This window comes from Pogona vitticeps, chromosome 2, assembly GCF_051106095.1.
Source record: "Pogona vitticeps strain Pit_001003342236 chromosome 2, PviZW2.1, whole genome shotgun sequence".
In the NCBI taxonomy this organism is placed as follows: Eukaryota; Metazoa; Chordata; class Lepidosauria; order Squamata; family Agamidae; genus Pogona; species Pogona vitticeps.
The window spans coordinates 77,787,022-77,799,136 of NC_135784.1; the positions used below are offsets into that span (position 1 = coordinate 77,787,022).

General features: G+C 42.1%; 1 protein-coding gene across 2 annotated transcripts in view; it reads right to left on the bottom strand.

Annotated features, from left to right (window-relative positions):
- Nucleotides 1-1,168: 1,168 nt before the first annotated feature.
- TWF2 (twinfilin actin binding protein 2) overlaps nucleotides 1,169-12,115 on the bottom strand; it is an 84,024-nt gene continuing 73,077 nt past the window's right edge. For both annotated transcript variants that reach the window (XM_072989776.2, XM_078385461.1), the window contains 4 exons: nucleotides 5,249-5,374; nucleotides 4,888-5,038; nucleotides 3,819-3,940; nucleotides 1,169-2,921 (listed from right to left, as the gene is read on the bottom strand). In XM_072989776.2, coding sequence (XP_072845877.1) covers nucleotides 2,754-2,921; nucleotides 3,819-3,940; nucleotides 4,888-5,038; nucleotides 5,249-5,374 — 567 coding nt within the window. In that variant the 3' untranslated portion in view covers nucleotides 1,169-2,753. The remainder of the gene's footprint in view (nucleotides 2,922-3,818; nucleotides 3,941-4,887; nucleotides 5,039-5,248; nucleotides 5,375-12,115) is intronic.

Genomic DNA, 12,115 nt, shown 5'->3' on the forward strand with positions numbered 1-12,115 from the left:
TAATCTCTTGGAAAGACAGAAATGTGGCCCTGAAAGAGGTGAGACAAGAAGTGTAGTCTAGGGAAAGAGGCTATGTACTGTATTTCCCCTTTCCTTGATGGAAGCTCTGTCAGGCCCTTAAAGAACAACTAATCATGTATTTAGGTACTTACCGGTCCATTATAAATACACAACAATGTTCTGCTTTCCTGCAGCAAAAGAATTGATCCAAAGCAATCTGAACAGAATGTAAATCTCCAGTTAAAAGAAAGCTAGAACTTAGATGCTCTGTTCACCTAACTCCTTTGGAATCAGTTGTGGATTAATTCACATGGGCCAACCCTACATACTGTGGAGTCAGAAGACAGGTCAACAGTTGCCAGCCCAGATATACATAAAGTGAAAGAGCAGAGCATACTGACTTTATTGTTGGCTGTCAAAGGGGTCCCAAAGATGGACTACTTCTGGGTCATAATGATTTCCATTTTCCAGTTTCAGTATGGCAGATGCTTTTCTAGTGTCTCATTTCATAGGGCTGGGGTACACACTCTTTTAAAAAAAGGCAGACTTTTGCACATATCCAAGGGAATGGCGTGACAGAGGCATTAATGTGCATTTACCTCAAAGCAAAGTACAGAACCTCCTCCTCAGGAAAAAAAACCCAGAACGAAACCTGATTTACGAAATCTCACAGTGGCAATGAAATGCCCTCGGTGGGTGGCATTAGCCAGCAGCACATGACACATGAAAGGATTAGAATATTTACATGTGCATTGCACACCTAATTTAGAAGGCAGATTTCCCTCATAGAATTGTAGAGAGTCTGAATGTAATGATAGTACTAGGACAGAAATCCAGAGGAGATTGTTGAGAATGTAACCCTGACGCAATTATTACTATTTTTTTTTAAAGAAGACATTAAAAAACCCCAGATTTATTTGAACCTGGCTCTTGTGGGCTGAACCGCTGCCTAGTGTTAAGAAGGCAAATTTTAATCATGCACATCAAATTCCTCATGGAATTAACACATTGACTGGAATTTTTGATGTCCCTAGTCTGGGGCACATTCATATTTGAAGCCTTCTGTGTATTATATTAGCATCCAGTTTTCCTCTTGCCTTCGCAGCAGGTTGAAAAGACTTCTCCCACCCTCCCTCCCTGGCCCTTCAGTTCCTGCTCTTCCACAGACTTCTGTGCCAGCTTTTATTTTCACCTGGTTGACATGGATCTGCAACAAACTCTTCATAAACAACATCTATCACAGGGAATGAACAACCCTGTGGGCAAGGTATATTCCATAAAGACAACCCAATCAGTGTTCAGCAGCCTGTGAAAGTGCCAATGTTCCTCTGGCTTGGCAAAGTATTACCGTACAGCTCAAATACACACGTGCTTTGAATTGGAACCTACAGGTGGGAGTCAGTGTAGCACCAGGATGCAGCAACTGCTGGGTGTAGTGATCCAAAATCAGTGATCCAAATACAGGAGCAAATGCACAACTGGACCAAGGGGTTGGATGGCTTTAGGCAAAGCCCAGTTGTAGGCACCCTTTGGAACCCTCTTTTCACAGTAAGCCGGAACAAAAATCTCAGTGTGTTGGTGCAGTATAAGACCAGAAGCCAGTGCAGGATGAAAAACAGACACGGCAAAGCCCACTGAAGCATACCAGGACTATATATATGGAATTGAGGCAAAAAACTGCTGCAGTCTTGAGCTATGGAAGTGAAACAACTGCTAACAGGACAAAGGCCATTCTTTGTTTCTAATTGTCTTCTGTTCTTAGGTGGCCGTAGCATAAGGCAGTGTCTCTTCAAAGTGAAGCAAGAATGTTGGAATTAGCCAACCTGTCTCTGATGGATAGTTTCACAAAAGCAACAAGGCCAACAGCAGCAGAACTCGTGAAACAAAGGCCTGGAATATGATGTCAAGGTGGCTTACGGAAGAACACAGAGGAGCTCTCAGGAGTCCTCTTAAGCTGCAAAAAGGCAAGCTGCTTTTCTTCATCCACATAAAGTCTCTCTCTGGCCTTTGACAAACTTCCTGTTAGCCTCTAGCGCTTTCCTCATCAAATCTACAGGCAGAAAATCCCCCTACCCAAAATAAAAATTAAAAAAAGGAGTGGAGAGGAGAGATCTTACTCCTACATTCATCCCTGGAACACATTCCTGAAGTATCCAATAGTATGCAACGACCCAGCAAATAAGCCACCGTGGTAAGGGAATGAAATTGATAGTACAGAAATTTCAAAGATGGACATGTGTCTGTGCATTTTTAACAGTGTAGTGACAGCCCCACCTCAGCCGCCTCCAGGAGAGAAAAGAGAACATGTGTGGGTCAATCCTGGGGAAGGATCTGTTCTTTGTAAGTAAGAACCACCCACAATGAACAAAGTCATTTTGAGTGGTGCAGATTCCAAGTAAACCAGGTCACAACATGAAGCAAGAGCAGGACCATCAAAGTTAGAACAAATAAAAGAACCCCCCTCCCCTCCCCCAAGGATTTACACAACAACAGAGCAAAAGGGAAGAGGAAAAAACACTCGCAGCTCCCCCTCTTCCTCTCCACTCCCGCACCGCCCAGATTCCAACCCTCCCTCCCCCAAAATGAAACTAGGTGGACATGACTTGGAAAGAAGAAGTTGATGGGAAAAGGCTCTGGAGTTCAGTGGACAGGCTCAGACGCAGAGAGGTGGATGGGGTTGGAGCCGCCATTCGGAGGCTGGCAGACCTCCACAGCCCCTTTCCCAGACCCGTCCCCTCCTGTCCCACCGGGGTTTAGCTGTCCTCCCCGTTCTCGCCTGGGCCTTTGATAAGCCGCTTCTGTCCTCTTTTCCCCACAGGCCCCTTCGGCTTGGCAAAGGCCTGTTTGAAGGCATGCTGCTTGGGGTGGACCTCCTCGTATAGGAACTCTGCCGTCAGCTCGGCACCATCGTCGATTTCAATCTGGCACAAAGGAAAGAGGAAAGGCACTCCTCAGTTTTGGAAATGGAAGGCTCAACCGAGGCAGGCACAATCTTCCCTGCAGTGGCACAACATGTCGATGTCTTACCCCTCCCCCTGCCCCCACCAAATAAACCACTGTAATCCTGCTCCCCCACTCTTTCAAATCAAATATTCCGGTTTCTCTCTAAGGCATGAGCTAAGTAACGACTGCTCTCTTGTTCTTGTTTTTCAGGCTGTTATGATGTTTGAAATTATTCTCAACTATGAGAATAATTTTGGAGGCACTAAACATTTTGGGGAATTTACCTCTTTTTTTAGGTTTTCAGAAAGACAAAAATATCTGGATATTCCCTCTAATCAGTTTTTCCTCAATCTTATCTATCATTTCTGTCAGACTGGCGAGTTCCATCGGGAGGTTTCTCTCAAAAAATCTATACCTATTATTTCACACCATTCAGAGTTTTTAGTGAATCAGTACAACGGGGATGAGCAAAATGCGGCCTGTAGGTTACGTGTGGCTCCTACATTTTTATGAGCCCCTTACCCACCCTCGCTCCCCCAGTGCCCGGCCAGAAAGGGAGAACTGCTTGTCATGGAAACCCCCAGAAGCAGGATTTCCACATTAATATAAGGTGAACCTCACCTCCCAGCACCTAATTTGTGTCTGAAACTTTTCAAAGAAAGGGTTATGAATCCAAAAGGGGAATTCCAACCCCTTTTAGGTTTTTTTTTGGGGGGGGTAGTGTAGCTTGAAGTTGCTCTAGGGGCAGGTGAGTATGGGTGAGTGAAATATTGGCTCGCTAGACTCACAGAATTTGCCCACGCCCCCCCTCAAGCTGGAAGATATATTCCTTCTTTCTTGGAGGAAAATTTTAGGACCAAGAGAACAAGATGTACCTTCTTTGCAATCTCTAGGCAGAAATCTTGTTCCACAGTGTCAAGCAGTCGGCTCTTGCAGCTGGAGTACAGCATGCGCTCCTTGATGCTACATTTGTAACCAGGCATGGAGTAGATGAACACTGCATGGAAGAGAAGGGAGGGTTACTCATTCCTCAGACCTGGGAATATCAATTCCACAAGCCCACAGACCAGCGATGGCGAACCCATGGCACACGTGCCACAGCTGGCATGCAGAGCTCTTTCTGCAGGCATGCTAGCCATAAGTTGCCGGATTGCTAGTAACCCCCGCCCCCCAGCCAAATCTCAGGAGGTGGCTGTACCCACTGTGCCGGCACTTCGACAGGCAGCCGGCCAGGATCTGGAGCAGCTGGCGGTGGATCCAGAATGGGTTCTCGAGGCACCTCTGTGCCTGGGATTCCCCCTTCTGCCGCCACTTCCAGTTCCACCACTTCTGGTTCTGCCGCCGCCCACCACCCGCTGGTTCCCCCCCCCAATTTGGGCACTCAGGCCCAAAAAGTTTCGACACCACTGCTACAGACAGTGACTGCCGTGCATGCAACAGGGAAATTGTGGCAAATGCAGAATTGTTTGTAATTGATCTGTTCCCCACCCACCCACCCCCAAGTAGCCCACAGTGCACTGATTCTTTTTATATCCCAGAATTTTCAGAATATGGTTTGAAACCCATAGCAAAGGCCAGAAGGGGCAAAGATGTGCTTTTTGGGTAACAGCTCCTAGAATCCACAACAAAACATTGAACAGAAAGTCAAATCCCCCCTCCATGGTAAGGCTTATGAAGATTCTGTGACATTTAAGGAACTGCATGTACAAATATGAATGAGCACCAAAGGAATTTAAAGGCATACAGTATTCTCATGATTCCCACATTCATGGATAAGAGAACCCATGCAGGCAGAAACCCTTTGACACAATCAGAGAGCAAGCTCTCCCCTCCAGGGACAGGGACCCACCCAGCATATTTATGAAGACTAGAGAGAAAATCAGGCCTTCTTTCTTTCTTTCTTTCTTTTAAGGCAACAAGGCTGTAGATTTGCTCAGAGCTTACCAACTGACTCTAGGTAATCTCCCTCATGAGAATGCTTGTAGAGAAAGAAGTGATAACGGGCCGAATCCTGAGGAATTCTTTTAGGAAGGTCGGCTATCTCAGTGGCTTTTGTGTGGACCAAGTCTATGGTCTCCTGTTCAAGGTCCAGCTTCTGTTTATACAAAAGTAAAAAAAGAGACAGCTTTCAGATCAACATTTGGATTGGGATAAATGGCAGGGCAACAAAGGATGCAACATACACAAGCAGGAATAATGCAGGAGGGAGGGAGGAAGGGCGGGAGGGAGAGAGAGAGAGAGAGAGAGAGAGAGAGAGAGAGAAACAAACAAACAAACAAACAAACAAACAAATGTAGGTCCATACCAGCTGGATGTAATTGATTCTCTTCTGCTTTAGTAACTGAATGGCCTGCCGTGCATCTGGCTGCAGAGGAAAAGCCAGTCCCTGCAGGGTCTGATGCTTGCTTTCTACGCTGATTTCTGTCTTGACCTGGGCACAAAACAAAAATGGACAAAGATGAAACCAAGGAAATAGGAGAAGAATGAAGGAGGGAGGGAAAGAGAGAATGAGAGAGAGAAATGGAGATGACAGCAAACCACAAACCATGCTGCTAGGACTCAAGGCACTCATAGGTTTTTAAGCCCTTGAAGGAAAAAGCCTGTTACACAGGTTTGCTCTTGCAGAAAGTCGATAAAAGGATTTCCACCTGCCGAGGGGACAAACAACCTCCAACTCTAAAAGGTTCCCCACTCCCTTCAATATAAAGTAACCTTGAAGGTTGTCCCTGGAACTGGGAACACTGGTTACTCCTCTCCATACCTTCTCCCTCCAGGCTGTTTTTCATTTTCCAAAAGCTGGATTTACAACCAGTGGCTGATCCCTCATCACAATGCCATAGGAAGGGGGTGCTATAACTACAGGGCCATTTGGAGGTATACTCAAAAAAGTTGTCCCAGATAAATAGATAACACTTTGGTGGGAAGGTAATGGCGTTCCATGTCTAGTTGCACTGGCCATGTGACCATGGAAAATGTCTCTGGACAAACGCTGGCTCTACGGCTTGGAAACAGGGATGAGCACCGCGCTCTAGAGTTGGACACAACTGGACTAAATGTCAAGGGGAACTTTTACCTATCCTTTGGAAGGTCATTGAATTTCCCGTCTTTATTTTAGTTCGAGTAATAGAACTCTATAATTAGGAACTCAGAAAGGTGTTGGGCTCATATTATAGAAGCAAATGGAAGAAATTCTGGATAAGACTTGCTTGATAACAGTGGAGATTATATATGAAAAATATGCCATCTTCATCAAAAAAATAAAAATATTATTGATGATGAAGATGGTAATTTATATGAGTTAAGATGGTCTGGGAAATGAATCTAAATATTAATATATCAGAAGAATATTGGGCAAAATTATGAATTATGCAGCCTTGGAAACAATATAGTATCAGTTAAGTCTAAGGAAATAGTGTTAAAAACAGTTCATAGATGGCAATTGTGCGCTACAAAACTGTATACAATGAATCTGAAGCTATCAGACATGCTGGAGAAATTGTGGCCCAAAAGGATCACTGGAACATATGTGGATCTCCTGTCAGAACTTTCTTTTGAGATATTTTGATAGGACATGGGTTGTAGCACTAATGGAGAAACTGACTACCCACTTTAGATTGCTTAGAGGAGAAATTTAAAAAAAAGATAATTACATTAAAATCTGGTGCTCTTTGTTGGATTTTGATGTGGAATTGAGGAGTCAGCTGGAGTACTGGTCTGCTATTTTTTAAGCCTGATAGAATGTGTCCATTAATGGATTATAGGAACAGATTACATTATTCATAGAAATAAATGTATTTATTTTGTTTTGTTATCATTTGTAGGCCTTTTTTCTCCTGCTGAATTTATTGCTGTGTATGTGATTGTATGGACAATTGGATTATAAATCTCATATTATAATCCTTGTTACTGTTTTTGTTTTCTCCAAGGATTATAAATACAAGTTGTTAAAAAAGGTCTACATTCAATTGTCAGTCCCAAGAAGAATAGACCAACTGAATCAAATGAGCTTATATACCTACCAAGTACGTATTTACTGGTTCAACAGACGTTATGCTACCTACAGTAAACAATAGATTCAGGCCAAAACTGGCAACCTCTGGTAGACAGCTGTACATTTTACAGCCAGCCATGGTAGATTTTAATTTTTGCCTATATACTTGAAATCCTGCGCTAGTGGAATTGTGTCAATATTTTTCATATTAAAATTTTCCAACTCCAACGATCCCTGAAGATACCTTGGGATCCCTTTTGTCCTTTGGAAGCTTCTAGGGGCTACAGATGTGTGTGTGTGTGTGTCTTTGATTTCCAAAAAAATGCCTCTGCCAGTAAAATCATCCTGCCAGTGGCAATGATTTTCAGTAATGGAAGACTTCCCCCTCCTGTCCTGCAGCCCCCAGTGGCTTCCCAATGATGAAAAGAGTTCCAAGGGAACCCTGGGACCTTCAGGCAAGAAGTCTGAGATGTTTGATTTCCAAAAGATCATTATGGCAGATAACATCATCAGCCTTACAGGGCACAGGTGTACAAAAAGGATTTCTGCTACTGTAACGACAAAGCATGTCATTATTGTCTTCTGTTTATTGTGAAAATATTCTGCATATTCTCAATATAGGCATAGGTGGAAAACCAAATGGTAAATCTCTTCAAATCTTTACCAATCCTGCTCTGTACCAACATTCCTTTTGTATACTCTTTCTATGTCCTCATTTTTAAAACAAAAGAATTTATGTGCGCATTTAGGAGTACATGATATTTACAAGGAAATGAGGATGAAGGTTTCTCACTTAAAATTTTGATTAACTGCTGCAGTTAAAAGGCTGTATCTTTAACAAAAAAGCAAGAATAAAATATTTTATGAAGCCAGTCTTCCAATAATTCTTACAATCACAGTTTAATAGTGGAAACAGACTGGCATGCCCTATCCTAAAGTTAAAAATGAAACAAATAGCTATCCCCCCCCAAAAATATATATATATCTAATCATAGAAAAGCAGCTTCACACAGATCATCAGAAGAAAATAATCCAATCTTAGGTTCATATTTTACAGAGGAGAAAATTCACATATAAAAATAGTCACTCGTTCATTGAGTAACTATCACCACACTACGTTAATTCTTGAAACTGGAGCAAATGGTTGGGGCTGCTTTTGCAAGTGACAAAAAGATTACTTTCCACTGTAGGAAAAAATCTGCATTTTTATTTGTTGCTCCAGAAATAATTTCAGTTTCACATAATCCAAACCTCTGAAGCTGTCTTAACTGCTCTTAAGTGTTGCTTTCTGCAATGTTAATCATGTTCTAGTTCCACCCACATATTACTGGAACTATCATATGTAAAAGAATAAAGATTTAGTATATAAAAGAATATATATAGCTGACATGATTAGACTAATGGAAAATTTGAAGGCTGGTATTATGTAAAGAAGATTCATTGATATTATTACTGATGAGCTAGAAAATACTAACAAACAACTCCTGGGAAGAAAGCCATGAAAAGGGAGGGGAGCACATTTCAGTTGGCGAAGGTCTCTCTCTAACGATAATCCTGATTAAACAGTTACCTAATCAGTCACCCACTAACCAATATACCCAATTGGCACAGAAAGGAAAGTAGAGAATGGGACGGTATTAGAAATTCACATCACTTGTGAGGCAACCGATCCTTCACATTCCTCTCAGGGCAGTTCCGGGAAAGGAGGCCATTTTCGTTTAGTCAGTGTGTGTGAGAGATTGAACAGCAGGTTATTGGAGATTTGTTACTATTGTGTCTTTTCTTTGTTTGAGAGAATGGAAAGAAGGATGTGACCATGCTGGCAATCAAAAGAAAGGCTCCCCCGAAGAGAAGAGAAAGCAAAATGCAGGGCCACACTGCCTACCTCCTCAAGCTGAGGGTATTCAACCACTGATGGGCAACAGCAGCAGCCCAGTACCATCTCTCACGGAGGATACAGGGAAGCAGAGTCCCATTGTGACAGAAGCAAAAGGGAAACAAAAAGAAGAACAGAATTACCTGAACACTTTCACATAACGTGGGCTAATAACTAGAGCTTGGGAAAAGCTACTCTTTAAACTGTTAACTCCCCAACTCCCATGGCAGGTCAGTGTAACCACTAGCCATACTGTCTGAGGGATTTCTGGAAGGGCGCCCTTGAAAGCGGCAGCATTTCCAGGCTCAGCTAATAACCAACAAGGATCACTAAAGCACTCCGGGAGAACACGATCATTCCAAATTTTAGAGCAACGCAGAGAGGTCAAAAACAGAGAGAAATAGAATGGCTCTTTCACTGGATGAAGTATTGACACCAGTTTGCTCTTGGTTCAAATTTCTGGGACTGCAGCTGCAGTGCCACAGTTAGAGACACGCACCAGTTTCAGTGTGACACATAGCTCAGTGAACAAATGGAAAGGTTTTCAGATTTCAGTGTAAGTTTTTGTTTCATATAGTCCAGAATCTGATTTATGATTGACACTTCTGCAACTGAAATGGCATAGGTCACAGCTGCAAATTGCCATTAAATTAAAAAGGTGCTGGTTACATTTGTTTTAATTAAATTAAAAAGGTGCTGGTTACATTTCTAGGAGGATGTGATCATAAATTGGCAGTGGGATTCTGACCACTGTGTACAGAGAAGATACAACTGGTTTCAATGGGAAGCACACAGTGGCTGCATTAAAACAAAATGACAAGCTAGGTGGGGCTGGAAAAAATTATATTTAAGTGTAGGTTCATGCAAACTGCCTGAACAACTCTTGTCTGGTTCTTCCTGCAAGCTTTCCTCCATCCTTGGTATGCTCACTGCAATGCCTGATTCACATAGTCCTGTTTCTGACTTGATTTCCCTCAACAAAAGCTGAAGTCACAAACCACAATTTATTGCTGGCTTATTATGAATCTGGCTTGTTTGTGGAAAGACAAGCCAGAATCTACAGCCTTGATATCATGCTAAATTACCTATCAAACTGCTTGGCTGGGCCAAGATGGGGCAAATGGGGAACGTGCAACATCAGCATGGTAATTACAAAAAAGCCATGTTCCAAAAAATCCTGGCTTTCACCGCAGGAGTAGACAGCCATGAAGAGCCTGATCTTCAGAGTTTACAGAGGAAACCACCTTGAGGATTCCTTCTGCAATCCCTTTTTCCATTAGCCATGGATATATAACCTGTGGCCTAGAGTAGACCGTTGGTCTAGATGGGTGGGGTAGAAGTCTAATAAATAAATAAATAAATAAATAAATAAATAAATAAATAAATAAATAAATAAATAAATAAATAAATAAATAAATAAATAAACAAACAAACAAACAAACAAACAAACAAACAAACAAACAAACAACTTCTTGGGGAAATGGAAGAATGCCCAGATAGAAGGAATTATGGTATCAGGACCTCAGGCTGTGTGAGTAAAGACAGAAATGCAGCGTGAGTGTTACATTTCTGTTCCTCAGGTAATATAGGAAAAGAAAGCATAGATTGGGAAATCATGCTTGAAAAAAATCATGGCTGTGTTGAGGTTAAAACTGGGGATGTTGCTTCTTTAGTTCTTAGGCACTATAATACAGTAAGAGAGCCAGTGTGGTGTACAGGATAGCACTTCAGACTAGGACTCAGGAGACCTGGGTTTAAATCCTCACTTGGTCATGGAAACTCAATGGGGATGGGAAATCATTCCTGAACATCTCAAATGCCTTGAAAGCCCGACTAGGGTTGCCATAAGACTTGACAGAACCTAAACTAGCCACAAAAAAGGGTTCTACGTGCCTCCAAGCCAGGCAACCACAACATATAGATTTTGTAATTCTGTAATCAGAACACAGAAGAAGGAGTCAACTGGCTTTGACAGAACTTCAACAGTTCTTCTCTTAAAAGGGTCAGAGTTAACACATGCAAGAGAAGAAGCTCCAAGAAGGAGACGCAACGCTGAAGGAGGAGAGACACACAGTATGCAGCCTACCATCTCAGCATAAGACTCCTGGGAATCTGAATCCTGAGGACAGGTGGAAAAAAGAAACCAGAACAGGAAATCAATCCACAACCAGCAGACAGCTCCAGTTTATAAAATAATCTCTCCCAAATCAAGGAGAAGACCACAGATATGAATACGGATTAAAAAAAGAGAGTGTCTTGGGGATTTAATCACATAGCTAAAGCAGATAAATAACTGGGGGGCGGGAGGGGGGCTACCATGTCACTGCTGGAGGCCAGGGAATGAAGATCTTTGAAATACATGCAACTAGAAATGGCAGCAAGGTTAGCTCTGTGTTGAAGTCCTCAGAATCATCTGGTATTGCAAACGTAGGTCAAAATGCTTAGGCTCTTCCAAGGAGAGGCTTTCAGATATCTAAAGATTTTAGCAAACCTTAAGAGTTTGTGGAACGTGACAGAACCCTCTTTCCTTTAAACAGAAATAACATGAGAACAGAAACAAAACAAAAAGTAAAATATCAAATGGATGTTTGGACAATCATATCTTAGAGCAGTAGTTCCCAACTGTGGGTCCCATGAAGTTCTGAGACTGCAATTCCAAGAAATCCTGGCCAGTACCACTAGTGATGAAGGCTTCTGGTAGATGTAGTCCAAGAACACCTGGGGACCCAAGGCTGGGAAGAACCACTATCTAGGATTAATTAGCAAAGCTATGAAAAAGACCATTGCATATTCCATCCGGCCTTTTTGCTCCTTTCTTTCCACGAGTCACACTTAAGCAGGAAATCTTCAATTAAACATGACTTCCAATGTGATGAGGTGGGACACCCCATGTTTACCAATCTCAGAATTATGCAGAATCCTAAACCATACACTAAGGCTGGTTTGATCCTCACTTGTTTTCAAGCTGGCAACATTTTCTCCATTCAGTTGAAAGGGAGAACTATTAGTGATTGAAAACCTCTGTGCAATATTGAAGAATCTTATCAAGCTATGCTTGACTCCACCCAAGAGGAAGACATCAAGATTTTTGTTAAGGGTAGAACTTAAAAAAACCCCCACACAAATAAAGATTCTAAATAATGACGTGTCTTTCTTCAATATTTTAGCGTCACTTACCCACTTACCACCACAACTATCTAGTCTACTTTTATATTTAAAATGTATTCCCTACCCTCCTGAAATGGTTTCAAAGCAATTAAAAAAACAAGATAAAAGGCTAAATCAAAAGTGATAATACACTGAAC